Here is an 18,677-nt window from a genome sequence, read left to right as displayed (position 1 = left end):
TCCCCTGTTGGGGGCCCATACCCCTTGTGTGTGGGTTGAACCCCCTGTTGGGGGGGCAAATCCCTTGTGTGGGGGCCAGCACCCTGTGGGAGTGCATCAAAACATGTATTCATGAATTCATGAAACCTGTATTTAGAGTTCACTTTATTATTATAAGAGACTTGCTTTAACACTGTAAGATACATCAATAAAACACTGTCCAACTGATCGCTGTCTCTGTCTCACTCTCTCTCTCTTTATAGCGGTCTTTTGTTTTACTTGTGGAGGAACATGGATTTGGGGGTATTTTGCAGAGTGATTTTGGGATATTTTTTTATCAGGGATTTTTCAGTTTTCCAATGGGGAACACCAAAATTCCTGCTAGGGAGGCCAGTGGCAGGACCCTGACTGCTCAGAGCTGGCACCTTGGACTCACCTGGCTGTGGCTGACCTCCTGGACAAATGGGGCCAGGAGGACATGCTTTGACAGTTTAAGGCAGGTCACCACACCCAGAACATCTTCTGGGTGATAGCTGCCCAGATGGCCAGGCAGGGGCACCAATGGTAGTAGTGCCGCACAAAGGCCAACCCTGCAACCACAGTCCACTGGCAGCTGGCCCAGAGAGACAGATGCCTCTATTGGCTCTGCAGTCCTCATCTGAGTCTGGCAGGTGCACAGCAGGTCATAGCCAGGCAGCAGCCCCCACTGCCAGACTGCCGCAGTGGGTAGAGGTTGCAGGAAACTCTCAGGGATGCTTCAGCAGTCCAGCTGGCACAACAGAGGGTGGATTTCAATGAGGTAAGGAGAATAGTTGGGGAGGCACTGAGGTCCCGGAGGGGAGAGTCGTCGGGTGTCCAAGAAGAGTGATCGTTCCTTAAGGAGACAATCCTCCAAGCCTAAAGGGAGGTAATCCCAATGCAGATCAAAGGGGGCAAGAGGGAGCAAAAGCCCCCATGGCTAACCAAAAGCATACGGGAACGTCTCTAAAAAGGAGGCGTGCACCCGGTGGAAGGGAGGGGCCATCACCAGGTTATACCTCGGTTGCTCGGGGCTGTAGGGGGGTGGTCAGGAAGGCCAAGGCAGATGGAACTGGGACTAGCTGCCTAGATCAAGGACAATAAGAAGACCTTTTTTAAAAACATAGGGGGTAAAAAGAAGGTACCGGGTAATGTGGGGCCTCTGCAGGACACGCTAGGAAATCTCGTCATCGCACCAGACAGCAAAGTGGTGAATTCAGACCACTTCTGAATTCAACAGTTCTTCAGACAGCTTGGCCAGTGGTGCTGCTATAAGCTCAGCCAGTTCTTTCAGGACTCTCGGGTGCAGGTTATCTGGCCCAGCAGACTTGAAAGCATTCAAGCGTTGTAGGAGATCCCTCAACTATTCAGGACTGATTTAATGTATTTCTATTTAACAATTTCTTTGCCTCCATTTTTCTGAGCAGGGACCGGGTCACCCCCCCACTGGAACCCCCATAGGACCCAAGGGAGGCACACCCAGGCCTAGAGTCAGTGAGGACTTAGTCAGGGAACTTCTGGAGGGATTAGACGTATTTAAATCAGCAGGTCCTGATGATCTCCACCCCAGACTGCTGAGGGAATTAGCATAGGTCATTGTGGGACCCCTGGCACGGCTTACGAACACTCATGGTGCTCTGGCATGGTGTCAGACAAAGGGCCAACATGGTTCCCATTTTCAAAAAATGGAGGAAGGAGGACCCAGGAAACTATAGGCCAGTTAGTCTTACCTCAGTCCTGGTAAGCTTTTTGAGAGAATTATCCTGGCGCATGTCCGCAAGGAGACAGCAGGGGAGATTATGCTTATGGACAATCAACATGGGTTCATTAGAGGCAGGTCCTGTCAGACCAATCTGGTGGCCTTCTATGACCAGATCACAAAATCCTTAGATGCAGGGGTAGCAGTGGACGTAGTCTTTCTGGACTTTAGGAAGGCCTTCGACACTGTCTCTCACCCCATTCTCATTAAAAAATTAGGAGACTGTGGCGTCGACACCTACACAGTCAAATGAGTTACTAGTTGGCTGGAGGCCCATGCCCAGAGAGTGGTGGTGGATGAGTCTTATTTGATCTGGAGGGACATGGGCAGTGGGGTTCCGCAGGGCCCAGTCTGCGGGCCTGCACTGTTCAACATCTTCATCAGAGACTTGGATGAGGGGGTAAAAGCACCCTGTTCAAATTTGCAGATGACACTAAGACGTGGGGAGAAGTGGGCATGCTAGAAGGGAGGAATCAGCTGCAATCAGACCTAGACAGGTTACAGGGATGGGAGGATGAGAACAGGATGGGTTTCAACACTGACAAGTGGAAGGTACTACATCTGGGGAGGAAGAACCAGCAGCAGACCTACAGGCTGGGGAACTCCTTTCTCGTCAGTGCAGAGGCAAAAAAGTATCTTGGAGTCATTATTGATGCCAAAATGAACATGGGTCGACAGTGTGGGGATGCAGTCAGGAAGGCTAACCGCACCTTCTCATGCATACACAGATGCATCTCAAGCAGGTCCAAGGAGGTAATCTTCCCCCTCTATGCGGCACTGGTCAGGCCGCAGTTGGAGCACTGCGTCCAGTTCTGGGCGCCGCACTTCAGGAGGGATGTGAACAACATGGAGAGGGTCTAGAGGAGGGCCACCCGCATGATCAGGGGTCAGCAGGGCAGGTCCTACGAGGAGAGGGTAAGGGACCTGAACCTGTTCAGCCTCCACAAGAGAAGGCTAAGGGGAGATCTAGTGGCCATTTACAAACTAGGCAGGGGAGACCAACCGGCATTGGTCCCCCAAGCACTACCAGGAGTGAATAGAAGTAACGGTCACACGCTGGCAGAGGGTAGATTTAGGCTGGATATCAGGAGGCGCTACTTCACTGTCAGGTTGGCTAGGATCTGGAACCAACTTCCAAGAGAAGTGGTGCTGGCTCCTACCCTGGGGGTCTTTAAGAGGAGGCTAGATTGACACCTTGCCGGGGTTGTTTGACCCCAGTACTCTTTCCTGCCATGGCAGGGGGTTGGACTTGATGATCTGCTCAGGTCCCTTCCGACCCTACCAACTATGAAACTCTGTGTCCCCAGGTACCAGTTAGCTGGGCCCCAAAAGCTCCTGAGAGCTAGTAGCCTTGAGCTACTTGCCAGGGAGGCTTTTTATACTGCCTGGACCAGAACAGGGCAGCTATTTATACTGCTAGGGACAGCACAGGTGCTGGCCCTGGGCTCTAGCTCCCCCAGCTGAAGATCTGGGAGGAGCCAGGCAGAGTTATTTTGCCCCAAGTGGCACAATTTGCTCAAGAAACAAAGTACATGTCTGAGCACATGCACAGAAGCAAAAAGCCCCAGCTCAAATTTGCACCACTTCTATTTGAGCTGCTGCAAGCGCATGTGCTTGCATGTATGGACCCATTTGCCCTCATCCTCCCTTCAGATGCCTTCTTGAAGAATATCTCGCCTAGTTCTTGTTGCTTACCCCGATGTACTTGTAGGCAGCTATCAAGTCACCACTCAGCTTCCTCTTACTCAAACAGACCCCGTTCCCACAGTCTCTCCTCATAGAGCCCAACTTTCATACCCTTGATCATATGTGTGGCCCTTCTTTGTACCCTCTTGAGCTTATACACATCCTTCTTGAAGGTCAGTGCCCATAACTGGACACAGTACTCCAGCTGAGGTCTCACTAATGCAGAACAGAGAGGGAGGAGCACCTCCTTGGATCTATTGGCCACACATCGGCTGATGCATGCCAGAGTTCTATTTGCCCTTCTGGCAACCTCATCACACTGTTGACTCATATTCATCTTCCAGTCTATCGTGACCCCAGGTCTTGTTCAGATGCTGTTCCAGCCAATGGACTACCACCCATCGTGCAGTTATGGTGAGGGTTCTTTCTATCCAGATGAAGGACTTTGCACTTCTCATCGTTAAACCTCATCTGATTTCATTCCGCCCATGAATCCAGTCAGTCAAATTCATCCTGAATCTTTGCCCCATCCTCTGGTATGCCTGGGTTTCCCCACAGCTTGGTATCATCTGTGAATTTAATCATTGAGCTTGCCACCCCCTCATCCAAGTTATTAATGAATATATTAAAGAACACAGGTCCAAGCACCAATCCCTGGGGGACACCACTGAAGATGGGCCTCCATTCCATCGATTACAACTCTCTAGGAGTTGCCTCTAAGCCAGTTGTCCACCCACTTCACTGTAGACTGGTCCAGTCCAGTACCCTCCAGTTTGATTGAGAGAATCTCATTGGAAACAGAGTCATAGGTTTTACTGAAATCTAAGAAAATGATGTCACTCTCATGTCACTCATCCAGATGGCCAGTTACTTTGTTGTGGAAGGACACTAGGTTAGCCAGGCATGATCTACCCTCAAAAAAGGGTTGCACCCCATCCAGTTGCCAGCTTGTGATTGATGGCCTCCTTAACACATTTTTAAAAGATTTTACCCAGGACTGAAGTCAGGCTGACCGGTCTGTAGTTTGCTGGGTCACCCCCCTTCCCTTTTTTAAAGATGGGCACCACATTGGCTCTCTGCCAGTTGTCCGGGACCACTTCTGAATTCAACAATTCTTCAAACAGCTTGGCCAGTGGTGCTGCTATAAGTTCAGCCAGTTCTTTCAGGACTCTCAGGTGCAGGTTATCTGGCCCAGCAGACTAGAAAGCATTCAAGTGTTGTAGGAGATCCCTCACCTATTCAGGACTGATTTAATGTAATCTGTCTTCTCCTCATTCCCTTGGCCTGTGGTCAGACAAACAGCTCCACGTCAGGAATACTGACATGAAATATGTATTTAGGAGTTCTGTCTTTTCCTGGGAGTCAACTGTGGGCTGCCCCTGAGCATTCATTAGGGGGCTCACAGTAGATCCCAATTTTTTCTTGCTCCTATGCATCTGTAAAATGACTTTTTGTTGTCTTTTATGCTGGTTGCCAGCTTGATTTCCATGCCTGCCTTAGCTGTCCTTGTCTCATTTCTGCAGTCCCTGCTGATATAGACGTATTCCTTTCTGGTATGGAACCATAGGCTCTGTCTGGGTGCGGGCCTCTGAGGTACCACGGGGCGGAGGGTGGTCCATCCAGGACAGGACGCCTGGGTGTGCGGTGTGTAGCAACCATATTGCAGGGCAAGTTCTGGTCACACAGTTCCCCAGATGTTTGCATACATGGGAGACCAGGTGGGTGTTACTGCACCCAGTGATCTTCACCAGCTACTGCTGCTGTGGCTTGGCAGGCAGGTTCGAGCAGCTGCCTGTAGGGCGATCTCATAGCTACCCGGCTGGCCAAGCAGCCAGGGGGATTCCCCAGGTCCCTACAGAGGGGGGTTGAGGGAAGGGTTGATCCCTCGTCCCCTTTACCTGATGTCCAGCACCAGAGGACTATCCTCAGTGTGGGGGGGCTTCTGCTGCCTGGAGGTGCAGTAGACAACTCGTGTGCCATGTGTGGGGCAACCAGGAGGCGACTCAGGAGCAAAAATGCCCTACTGATAACCCTTTTGCATGCTGTTCCGCACAAATTCCTATGCTAACTCAGGCGCATTAGGCCCAGAGTGAGCCTGTCTGCGTGGCTCCCTGGGGGCTGGGCTAAGTAGGAGCTGGGGAGGCTCTCCTTGGCTCCATTCAGCTGGCCCCTCTAGGTAATGACCACATACGGTGGGCCCCACTTACCTCCCAGCTCCACACTGGGGGGTCAGGCTGGGGTCTGCTGGAGGAGTCCACCGGAGGTCTTTGCTCTTAGGGGCACAATGGGCTTGCACCCATGCATCTCCCACCAAGATCTGGTCCTAACTGAAGAAAAACTTCCATTGGGACCTTTGAAAACTTTTAAATCTCGAGGCTCATAGCAAGCCTTGCAAGATCTCATGATGCACAAGATTACAGCACTCACTTGCAGGGACCAGCCACCAGCCTGTCCCACTGGAGAAAGGGGCCAGTAAGTACCCCCCCTTCCCCAAACTGTTGCACTAACTCACACACACCAGACCCAGGGCGCACCTGGTTGCACGGCTCTGGTCACACGGTTCCCTGGGGGCTGGGCTAAGTAAGAGCCAGGGGGACGGGCAAAACCCTCCTCAGCTCTGCTCAGCTTCCCCCTATAGCTAGACCCCACCTAACAAGGACCCCACTTGGCTCCACACTGGGGGTCAAGTTGGCATCCACTGGAGAGGTCTGCCAGAGGTCTTCACTCTTAGGGGTGCAACAGGCTCTCACCAAAAGCTGGTCCCATTTCTCTCTCTCTCATATGAATATCTTTAATTTTTTATTCTTTGTCAATTCTTTTTCAAGTCTATGCCACTGTACTTGATCTCCTGAAACAGGTCTGTTCAACTTTTGAATCCACACAGGCTGTATAAACTTCTCTAGTCTCCCTACCACTTGGGTCATGACATCTCATGCCACGGGTGAGACAGTAAGCAGAAGCTGGAGAAAAGGAAGGGAACCCAGAAACCCCAGTAAGCAGCCAAAGGAGTAGTGGCAGAAGCAGCAGCCAGGTTGGAAGCTGTGGACTACAAGTTAACCTTTCAACTCAGAGGCCATGAGTTGGACAGTCCTGCCTTAAAATACTGCTTCACACTTCACCTATACATAACTTGAAACCATTCTTGGCTTTTTTTTTTTTTTTTTCCCAAACATACTTACATTTTCCCAATCAATTAAGCAGTCAATGCTCTGTAAGGGACAAAATGCATCAAATGGTTTGTAACACTGTCCATTCAGGGGATTCCAAAGGAAATATTCTCCATTTTCCAGAGTCAAGACATATGCCACTTTTCCCTGGATCAACAAAGAGCAAATATCATCAAATATACAGAACACCACCAAGAAAGAAAGAAAGATAAGCTAATGTTCCATTTTTTCACTCATTTGCAATACAACTATGAAGTTTTGTTAAAGATGCCCCTTCTTTTTAGTAAAAAGAAGAACTAATTTTACACTTACTTCCTTTTTCTTATGTGAAAGTTACAGGAGTGCAATTTTCTATTTACTGATAGAACAGGTATAGCATAGGTAAGGGCTCCCTCATGAATATTCCTTTACCTTGTAAAAATAAGGCTTATTTTGAATATAACTTAGTCACAAGGATATTAATTTTCATTTCAAATATGAATAAAGAGACTGAATTAGATTGAAATAATGAACCTGTTGAATTTAAACTGGAGTTGAGTAGAGAAACCACAAAGGATAGAGAAAATAAAAAATGCAAGAGAAGAAAATGGGGTGTTTTTACTTACCTTACCTTCATCAAACAAAAATATGGGAAAATACAGTAGAACTGAAAGGCAATACATTTAAAATTGGTGATATAAACACCTTTTGCTAACATCTTTAACCTAAGGGACTCACTGAAAGGAAGTGCTTAGTAGCACTTTCAAAAGATTAAAGAATTAAGGAAGAAATATCCCTTGAGTCATATTATTCACTATGTCCATAATGAGACTTCTAGTTACCTTCTTTTTATCAAGTGGTACTAGACTCTCTAGAAGACAGGATGCTGGACTAAATGCCACAGACAAAATAGTCTGATATGACAGATGTGTATTTTAGTCTGTCTAACACATTATATAGTTTATGTTGTTGCAAGGGATGAAATCAACAAATACGTAAGCCCTTCTTAAACAGTGCACTTACTTCTAACAAAGATGTTCCCAACACGACCCATGCTTTTTTGTCAAAATACAGGAAGTAGTTACACAGAAGTACTGCATGTTCTTCTTTATTTCCAGCAGCTAAACTGATGCAGTGCTAAATGGAAATGGTAAAACAATGTGTTTATCAGAAATCCTATGCTGTCAACTCCTTATAGTTAGAGAGTATAGTGTAGAAGCTAAGAGGACTGCTGTATTGCTGGGGAAACAGGAACTCACAGTTAGGCACAGGCTTCTTTTCTCCAAGGATACCTGGGAATCTGCACATTTTGGAGATGATAATCCTGCTGCCTCTAAATTTATGATCACTTTATTACAAAACCCGAATGATTCAAATTAAATTTCCTAGCACAGGAACTCATTTTGCTGGAGATGGGCTTGACTAAGGACCTATGTGGTCTGTATCTGGCAGGCATTGAAGATTTATCTATTTGCTCTGTAAGTCAAAATCTTTTTCCAGCAGAATTTTTAATACAGTTAAAAATGATTACTTCAACCACCTATGAACTCATCTGCATCTATTTATTATACAATTATTACCTTAGAGGTCACCCAAATATCAACATCATCATTTCCATCAACAGTATCTGATATACAAGGAATTAAAGATACAAATCGAGAAATAAGGTCCTGTAAATAAAATGAGAGTATATGTAAATATCAGATCATGTATTTTATAAATAGCATTTGAGTGAATATCAGTTTTATTTATTTAAATATGTAAAACTACAGTCAATGTAAGATTTTATCATATTTATTACATCGGTGATTCCTGACAGCATGAGCTTCAATAGCAGAAAAAATGTAAATTATAGTAATTCTGGATTGAATGTCATAAATTAATTTCAGCAATTCAGAAAGTTCTTACTGTATGATAAAAAGTAAAATCTCCTACTTACAAAAGTTGCATTAACATCATCAGGATACATATCCAGTAACAGTTGTGGTGGATTTAATGACTTGATATATTTTGTTACTAAAACATTTCTTCCTTCGCTGTCAAAAACAGAAGTTATTATTCTTCTCTTTGGAAATTTTGCCTTGCAACTTTTTTTAAAAATATATGCTCTTTGCAGAAGTGTTTCATCTTCATGATCTAAAAACTAGAATCACAGTTATAGTTACACTCATACTATTCCTAATTTCAAGGCAGAATATAGAGGAAAACAATCAATAATAAGCAAAAGACAATTTGCTTTAAGAAATAAATTCACCCTGTTTACAATTCTTAATTTGGATATGCATATTAATTAGCTAAGTATAACTTCCAACCTTATCAGATTCTGAATCTTTTTCAACAGATGATAACTGAGGTTCAATTGTAGCAAACATGGTTAAAAAGGTGTATTCTTTTAAGTTCTGTCCACAACTCTCTTCTTTAGGAGATGCATGTGTCTTACTCCAAGTGTAACCAAGCAAAACTGGTGGCATATTTACTTGAAATGTCCCACAGATCTGTGAACATAACTAGGTTATTATATTAGGGAAAACATAAATACATCACATTAAATACCATGAGAGACATGGTCTTTACTTGGGGAGACAGTCTTATACCATAAATATAGACTTCAGTCCCAGAAAATGTATATGAGGAAGACACAAGATAATCACATTTACCTTAATAGGGGCAATGCTTAAAATCTAAGGGCTCCTATACACATTTAGGAAGGCTGCTCCAATGCTCTGTAATTACAATGTGTCAGAGCAGACTCTAGACATGTGTATCAGTATCCTCACACTGAAAAATGGAAGCAGGGTGCTCTAACTAAAGCTCTTTCAATGAGTTTTAGTTCAAAGCACCCCACCTGCCTTTTTTCAGCATGGGAATGCTGATTCGCATGACGCTCCAGGAACTTTTCATTAGCGTGGCTCTCTGAGCTGCATGGAAGTGCTCCCTCGCCTCCCAGAGTATATCTATAAATGCCCTAAGGGTGTGTCTACATGCACATTAATGCACTTCAGTTAATCTGCATTTAATTTAGTACCTCTATTGTGATGTCCTAGGAAAATGTGCATTACCCTGTGCTAATGTGCATTAACTAAAGAGTACAGTCTTTAAGTGACACTTGCTGCGCATTAGCCTATTTTAACACGCATTAACTAAAAAGCATGGAGTACTTACGCACATGTGGGGAGCCTGCTCCAATATGCTGGAAATCCAGTACATCAGAGCAGACTCTATTAATTGAGTCTACTGGAGCATGTAAACTGATGGGCCCTAACAGCCTCATGTGTCACATACATCAGTAGCACAGTGCACCTCCAGGCTGAGAAAATGATGGCGGTGCACTTTGAGCTAAAACACATTTTGATGTGCTTTAGTTCAAAGTGCAATGCTGCCATACTTTCAGCAGAGGCACCGTGTGCTGCTGGTACATGTGATGTGCAGGCACTTTTAATTAGCACAACTCGCCAATTAAAAAAAAAAAAAATCGCCCAGCACTGCATTGGAAGCATGTGTAAAAATGCCCACTGTTTTTTTAGTGATACTTTAATGCTTATTAAAATAGGTTACTGTTCATTAAAGCGCACATATAGATACACCCTAAGGAGCTAGCAAAATACAGAAGTAAGTAAAGAAACAGAAGTTATGCAGTAAATTTGGAATTGTTTTATTTAAACTAACAAGGACTAGTTCAACACATGCTATCAATTAGATGTAATTTCTGCATATTTTGTCCTAAATCTACAAATATACTGCTTGTTGGCTGTGGAACCTGTTTCCACAGGTAAGGGACTTCAGTGATGGTAGAAGAAAGGAGGCCAGAGTCAGCAAAAGGGTGAAAATATTCTAGAATCCATAGAATTTCTGTATAAGTATGTTGTTATGAAACTATAAACTACAGCAATTGGCCTCTGTATCTTCAGTGGCTTAGGGGTAAGTAACTCAAGTGTTTTTGTGCAGGCCAAGATCAGATTGCTCCTCTGCCTGATTAAGGTTTCTCTTTTCTTGATCACTAGTTTTGCATTTTCCCATAGTTCTTCCACACTACAGTGAAAGTCATTTTTCTCCTCCTTCCCCCCATCTCAAAAGCAGAGTCTGGAGCTTGAATATAATAAAATTATTAGTCTGGCTGAGCTGTCCATTTTTCTTGGAATTGTGTATGATCATGGGCAGCTGGTGCCAGTCAGTGACCAGGGGAGGGGGATCCCCCAGTGGCCGATCTTACTGACTGGGGAGGCACCCCATAGCCAATCACACTCAGCAAAAAGTGGCCATGCCACTTCCAGAAGGGGCCACTTTTGCAGATGGCCCCACTCCTCAGCCAGCACTCACAGAGGGCACCGGTGCTCCCACCTACCTACCAGCCAAACAGGGAGCAGCCTGACAGGGGGTGCACTGGTGCTCTCAGGGGGTGTGTGTGCACCCCATGCACCCCCTACATGTCGCTACTGTGTGTGACTGATAAACCCCTCAGCGAAGCTCCTCTCAGCCATCTACTTCCATTCAGATCAGAGAAAAACTAGTAGAACTTTATATGCAAGTAGAATCTTTACATCAGCTCACTTAACTTTGCAGGGAAAATGATCATTGCTTAAGAACAAACGATGAAACATACAGGAGTTACCATAACAATAAGATTCATTCATAATCCCATGTGAAGACCATACTACTGACAGTGTTAAAATGTTTATAAAAAGACTTGTTTTTATTAACATCAAATACTATTAGGTGGTTCGGTTAATACCACAGAATTTTTTTAATGTTATATTACAATGTTACCTTTGATTGTTCCAGAAGAGCAGAGAAAGGAAAACTAACTGATCCTAGCCAATTTTTTCTTATGTAAAAGTGACCACTGCAACCCTCAGGACAGGTATCCTGTTGAAACAGGTAGTTTAGGTTGGCTTTTATTCTTTAAATATTATGCATCTATATATATTTTGGCTGAAACAGATTCCACAAGCCTTTGAAAGCTTAGTAGAACATATCTCATTTTAAGTTGTTGACGTTTTAACAAAAATTAAATCAGTGGCAAGGTTTTTTCCTGTTAAAAAGACTGAACGAGGGAAGCAGCTGCATGAGACACTTTATTCTTCAGTAGAGCTAATTACTGTGCAGTAAGTGTCCGCATCTACAAGCGCAGACACTTACTGCACAGCAATTGGCTCTAATCACGAATAAATTTGCTACCTGTAAATGCAAGTAGCAAATTTACTTGAGATTACTTACTGTGCAGTAGCACATATGTAGATGTCTGACTGGCAGCAAATGTGCTCCTAGTCAGCTAGGCAGCAGGGGGTGGGAAATTGCTCCTTGTCCCAAAGAGCTGCCTGCTGCTGGGGCAGGCTCCACTACCAGAGCCTCGGTGAGGACAATGTTCCCCTGTCACAGCAGCAGGGAGCTCTAAGCACCTGTTCTGTAATTGTGGGGCCAGTATTAGCAGATTCTTCGTATGGATTTATTGATTTATCACATTTATTGATTTATCAAATAGAAGGATCTCCCAGCACCAGCCCTGTGCCAACATTCTTCTCTCCCAGAGCTGTCACTGGGAGAGAAGTAACTCTCACCCTGGGTCCTGTGACTGCAGGGCTGGTGCTGGTATGGAAGTATCTCCCAGTTCAGATCCCGCAATCATAGAATGGGGGCTGGGAGCTCCCTGCTACTGGGGCAAGGGGACATTGTCCCTGCCTGGGTTCCAGTGGCAGAGCCCACCCTGGCAGCAGGCGGCTTCTGGGGTCAGGGAGCAATGTCCCAGCCTCCGCCAGGAGACAGCTGTCTTCTGGTCTCTGGGCTAGTACCCAGGGGGAGCCTAGAGCTCCCACTGGCTGATGCAGGGTCCTATTACAGAGCTGCAGGGGGTGAGAGCAGTCTGCTACTATGTGAGTGGTGCTGCCAGTATGACCTGTGCCACAGTACATGGGAATTCCAACCCCTGGCGTGTTGGCTTTTCAGACTGGACAGTTTGACCCTCACCGTGTCCCACTCATGAAGTCTGACCCTCTCACTGCCTGCCATGCTTTGATCTTGAATACTGTTGGAAGGGTCATTAATTGTAGTGTGCACTGACCACACACAAAGGTGATATATGGGGCTCCACCTCCCTTCACATGCCTTCTACATGCCAATTGAAGATTATGCTGGTGTTTAATCTCCTTGTCACAGTGTAGTATGCCCACGAGGCCGGCTGACTGGATGCAATCAATGTAAGCCTGGGAAAAATGATGCCACCTTAGACTAGGGTTTAATCCACCTGGGCTCCCACCTGATAGTTAGCTCATAAACAACTACCAAATAGGGAAACTCAAAGGAAAGGTCTGTCCTTCATTATTCTTCAGGAAAATCAAATCACTCAATTCATTTTTTAGGCCATTACATAATAATTCTCAGTGAGCTCAAAAAAAGGAGTCCCCAAGGCATGGGTTCCTAAGTGAATCAGTCCATCCAATTAATTTGGCCGGTCAATCCACCAGCAATAATTAACTCAATCAACAAGGCATCTATAATTGACTGTTCATTAAAGAAAGCAATTAGCCCAATTAATTTAATCAGAAATGAATAAATTATGCCAGCTAATTTTATCAAACTATATTAATTAGTCCAATTAATTTCACTGGCTAATCATGCACTCTTAATTCACTTCAGAGGTAGGTACACTCTGGGGCCATCACTGCTCGCCAGCTCCTAATCAAAAATGCTAAATCTTCTCTCACTACATCTGACTCAGTGAGAGGGTCCCAAGACTTCCTCTCCCTGCTGCCTCTCCCAGGAGCCAGGGTACATGGTGCCAGATGTTCCTCTGAACTCCCGAGCTAGGAAGTTCTCCCCTCATGATCTTGTTGGCATCTGACTTGCTCTCGCTGTGGCACAGCTCCACACTATGCCTCCATCCTGCTCCCTTGCCACCTTCCACCTGCAGCAGATGTGCATTTATGCTGTCAGCCCTTGGGCATCTTCCAATTCAAAGCAAGCAGGAGCTAACAAAGTGGGGCTCTCACTTCCTCCATCAGTCAGCCACTGATACCGTTCCTGCAGCAGCACATGAGAACTCTCCAGCCCTTTCCCTGCTTTACCCAGGTGCTGCAAGGGGAATTTCCAGAGGCCGTTATTCCTGGGTTCACCATTGGTGTGTATCCCCTTGTGAGGGAGTGGGGCCTAGGAGCGGCCGTGAACTCCCTATCGCCCCCTACCGTCACATTAGGGTGGACTCAGCACCCTCAGAATCTAGCCCGCCACGACTTTGATGACAAATAAGTTGTATGGGAGGCTGCCTCTATTCCCCTAGTTGATGGTACCGATGTTCCTGCCCCTGTTCCAAAATGGGGTATCTCTATGCGCCCCGCCTTAAGGGCTTATAGAGATGCCTCCAAACCTCCCCTTCAGCATGCCCCAAGCCTCGCAGCTCTGGTGCCCTCTCTCTCTCTCTCGGGCACCCAGGGCTCCGCGCCCGCTTGGCGCCCCCTTGGGCCAGGCTCCTATCTTCCAGCCTGCTCCCTGCACCCTGGGCCTGTCTCACCGGCGTCCGACTATCGCTGGCGCCCCCTGGGTACGGCTCGCTACCGCCGCCCTAATACCAGCGCCCTTGGGCCTGGCTCGCTACCGCCGCCCTAATACCAGCGCCCTTGCCGGCATTTCTCACCTGCTCGCCCTCTCTCTTTCTCTGCCCCGCTCTGGGGCCTTGCCCTCTCTGGGGCCGACACAGCGCTCCGCACGCTAGGGGCACAGGCGACCGCCGCTGTGCCTGTCCCCTTGACCCTTCTCTGGGTCTGGTTGCCCCACTGGGCAAAACACCGCCCTTATGGGCTGGGGTCTGCAACCCCGCACACCGCGCCTCCCCGGCGCAATACGGTGCCTCTCCAGCACAGACAATAGTGCCCCGCTGGCACTGTGCCCCTACTGGGCACCTGGAACCCCCAAGCTGTTGGGGAGCCCCGTTGAGGCCTCCTCACTCCCCTACAGCCTCACCCGGTCCTCCGGTGCAAACTGTAACATAAACTCAAGCCACCCGGCTGTAACATAAACCACACAGAGTCTCCCTGCTCCAAACATCAACACAAGCCCCACCAAGGCTCTCAAGCCTACCTCCCTTTAGGGCGTTCTTGTTCCCCGCATCATTGCAGCCGGTTAGTGTGGTAAGGCTACATCATTGTCATCAGCATCTTCATTATCATCACCACAGTAAAATTCTTTAAGCCATTCCCTGAGTCTTGACCCAGTGCATTATTCTAACCATTGTCAGTTAGGCCAATCAGCCTAACTTCCATCCTAGGGAAAACCCTAGAAAAGTTCATCAAGGAGTCTATCTGTGATAAGCTTGCAGAAGGTAAGATTCTGAATGATAGCCAGCGTGGCTTTCTTGCAGGCAGGTCTTACCTTACCAACCTTATCTTCTTCTATGGCCAGGTAACTCGCCACCTGAGAGAGCAGGTTGATATTGTATACCACGACTTCCAAAAGGTCTTTGATCAAGTCTCCCACAATGTCCTTGAAGCAAATTGGCGGATTGCAGGCTTAACTTTGAGACAGTCAGTTGGGTGAGAAACTGGCGGCAGGATAGGACCCCGAGTGTCGTAGTGAATGGCTCTGTGCCATCCAGGCAAGAAGTGGGAAGTGGTGTCCCAGAGGGGTCGGTGCTTGGTTCAGTACTTTTCAACATCTTTATTAACTATTTGGATGTGGGGGTGAAGAGCTCGCTGGCCAAGTTTGCGGATAACACTAAGTTATGGGGAAGTATGGTCACACTTGAAGACAGGCTACAGATATGGGCAAACCTAGCCAGACTAACAAGTTGGGCGGATTGGAACCTGATGAAGTTCAGCAATGAGAAATGTAAAGTGAACCACCTCAGGACTAACAACCCCCAACACACCTACTAGCTTGTCAGCACCAAACTGACTAGCACCATGAATGAAAGGGACCTAGGGGTAATAACAGACTACAGTATAAATTGAGCCAGCAGTGCAATGCTGTAGCTAGTAGGACAAATAATACTCTGGCATGCATCAATCAATGCATCTCCAGCAAAACCAAGGAGGTGATTCTTACTCAGCACTGGTGAGAATGCAGCTGGAGTGTTACATCCAGTTTTAGGCACCACACTATAACAAGGACACAGATAAGCTTGAGAGAGTCCAAAGAAGAGTCATCTGTATGATCAGAGTCTTACACAGGAAGCCATACGAGGAAAGGCAGAGAGATCTGGGACTCTTCATCTTGAAGAAAAGAAGGCTGAGAAGGGACCTGGTAGCAGCTTACTGCTACACTAGGGGATTACATCAAGGGCTCAGTGAGCAACTGTTCACCAGGGCATTCAAGGGGAAAACTAGGAGCAATGACCACAAACTTCTGGAAGACTGATTCAGGCTCAACATTAGGAAAAACTTCTTCACAATCAGGGTGTCTAGACTGTGGAATAAGCTCCCTCCAGAGGTGGTGCAATCACCTACCCTGGAAATCTTCAAGAGGAGACTAGACAGTCACATTGGTGGGGTCACCTGACTCCCAGTTATCTTTCCTGCTTGGTGCAGGGGGCTGGATCCCATGATCTTCCAAGGTCCCTTCCAGCCTTACATCATTGTTTCATAGTTTAATCCACCTGGGCTCCCACCTGATCATTGGCTCATAAACAACTACCAAATAGGGAAACTCAAAAGAAAGGTCCATCTTTTATTATTTTTCAGGAAAATCAAATCACTCAATTCACTTTCATAGTTTCACATTTATAAATCTATGAAACATTATAGATATTTTTATTATCCTGAATCAAACTGCTAATAAAACTTCTGATGATGAGCCATGTATAATTCTAATACGAACAGAATTATTACATTACCAGGTCTCAGCTTGTTACTTCATTCACAATATAATTTAAGACCGATTCCTGTAAATAGTTATACTGGTATAGTCACTGCATCCACATGCAGCACCAAAATTTCCACTAGAGGATTTATTTGGAGATTGGGGTCTCATTGAGCTATGGATTTGTAAAACTTAATAATTTGAGGATTTTTTAAAATAAAAAACTAGCTAAGTCATCTACTTGCCTATTTAATATTTTTACCTTATGAATGAAATATTGGAGGGAGTTAAATGCTGAGAGAAAGAGGCATAAAGGTATAGGAACAAGCAGAGAAGAGTATCACAGATCTTACCACATCTTTTTTTTTTAAGTTCTGATCTTTTCTTTCTGTATACTAAACTGAAACTCCCATCAAGACCTTCATAATTTTCCATATTTCTATACTCGATCTATTCAAACTGAAAATGATAAAGGGAAATCCTCAGGTGGTAAAATGTCAGGGGTGTATAGAATGAGGAAGGTTGGGAAGACTAGATTGAAGCAGCGTACACAGCTCCTTGTCAGACCCTCATTTGGTATAGAAGTCCCCAGGGAAATGCTATTATCTTTGGCTTCTCTGTGTTATGGGGTATGCCAATTGAGGGAGCATTGAGGGAGAAGAAAAGTGTGTAAAAGCCATAATTCCTCTCCTTTCCCGGGCACATGTCTACAAGTACAGGAATGCAGGAGCAGATTTACTTCTCCTAGCATGTGGAAGCAGGGGTGTCACGGAGTCACGTAAGTGCCCCGTGACTGTGAGTGTGATTGGCAGAGCTGCCAATCACCCGGGCAGCTCAGGTGCCGGTTACCAGGGCGACCAGGTGGGTCACATGGCCAGAAGGGGCAGGGCCGGGCCTTTATAAACAGCTTAGGCCGGAGGCTGCCTAGCAGTTCCCTTCTGGCTGCCGCAGGAGCAGGAGCTCTGCGACTGAGCTGAGTGGCCTGAGTTAGTGGTCGCAGCCTTACCACACTATTATTTTGTAACCTAGGAAAATGGTAAAAGCTTCAGAAAAGACTGAAAATAATCATTCAAACTCAGAAAATCTGCCTTTCAATCTGAGACTTAGGAAGTTAATCATTAAAGAGAGAATAAAAATATGACTAGATGAGAGCAAAAAAAAGCCTACATGAAAAAAGATATGGGGTTCTTTAGCCTGGAAAAGTGCAGGCTGAGGGTTGATCTGATGGCCACCTATAAGTTTATCAGGGGTGACCACCAATATCTGGGGGAACATTTGTTTACCAGAGGGCCCCAAGGGATGACTAGGACGAACGGTCATAAACTCCTGCAAGACCGTTTCAGGCTGGACATAAGGAAGAATTTCTTTACTGTCCGAGCCCCCAAGGTCTGGAACAGCCTGCCATCGGAGGTGGTTCAAGCACCTACAATGAATACCTTCAAGAGTAAATTGGATGCTTATCTTGCTGGGATCCTATGACCCCAGCTGACTTCCTTTGCCCCTTTGGGCAGGGGGCTGGACTCGATGATCTCCCGAGGTCCTTTCCAGCCCTGATGTCTATGAAATCTATGAAATATTACGGTACTAATGGACTTTTTAACCTAGAGGACACTGGCATAACAAAAGCTAATATGTAAATTTAGACAAATTTAAAGTGGAAATAAGATAGAACTTTTTAATATTTTAACAAGTTTTCCATCCACAATTATCTTCAACTAAGCAAAATATTTCACAGAATTACCCGCTTTCCATGAAAAAAATTGAATTTAATTTGAAAAACTAAACAATCAAACCAGAAAAATAACACCTGTGAACAGAAACCTAATTTAGAAATGCTGGCACAGTGTCTTATAAATGCTATACATCAATTGCTTCCTGCTACTGTTCTCTTAGTTGGGGAAGGTTTTTCATGAGGTACTATAGCCAGGGCCTTAGATGACAGACTGAAGAAGCTCAGTGATAGGGTCCACAGAGTATTCTGGGGAATGTAATCTGGCCAGGTTGCCCAGAGAGGACAATTTCAAACTGTGGCCAGATCACAGGACCCCATGCATCAGATCAGGGCTTGATCTGGTACATGGGGCCAAAACGCAACCCAGCATATGTAGAGTTGGGTCTGGGGAGAGATCCTGATCTGGCACACGTAGGGCTGGGACTATATGATGGATCATTCCCATGTAACAACCCTGCATTGGATAGGGCCCATAGACAAAACACATCCGCCAGATCCAACTTGTAGACTGACCCCATACCACATCTGGTCTGCATCCCAAAAAGGTTGGACACCACTGTACAAATAGCATGAG

General features: G+C 45.9%; 1 protein-coding gene across 1 annotated transcript in view; it reads right to left on the bottom strand.

The window, feature by feature from the left end:
* Positions 1–18,677, bottom strand: part of CC2D2B (coiled-coil and C2 domain containing 2B) — a 119,054-nt gene that overhangs the window by 11,985 nt on the left and 88,392 nt on the right. The window contains exons 24-29 of the mRNA XM_090058719.1: positions 11,353–11,451; positions 8,901–9,083; positions 8,528–8,731; positions 8,169–8,258; positions 7,612–7,725; positions 6,622–6,756 (exon numbers count right to left, since the gene is read on the bottom strand). Of these exons, the coding sequence (XP_089914845.1) occupies positions 6,622–6,756; positions 7,612–7,725; positions 8,169–8,258; positions 8,528–8,731; positions 8,901–9,083; positions 11,353–11,451 (825 nt within the window). The remainder of the gene's footprint in view (positions 1–6,621; positions 6,757–7,611; positions 7,726–8,168; positions 8,259–8,527; positions 8,732–8,900; positions 9,084–11,352; positions 11,452–18,677) is intronic.

Source organism: Crocodylus siamensis, chromosome 7 (assembly GCF_052110815.1).
Source record: "Crocodylus siamensis isolate JL-2025a chromosome 7, ASM5211081v1, whole genome shotgun sequence".
NCBI lineage: Eukaryota > Metazoa > Chordata > Crocodylia > Crocodylidae > Crocodylus > Crocodylus siamensis.
The sequence above is the reverse complement of the archived record's forward strand: the minus strand, read 5'-3'. Positions and strand labels throughout refer to the sequence as shown.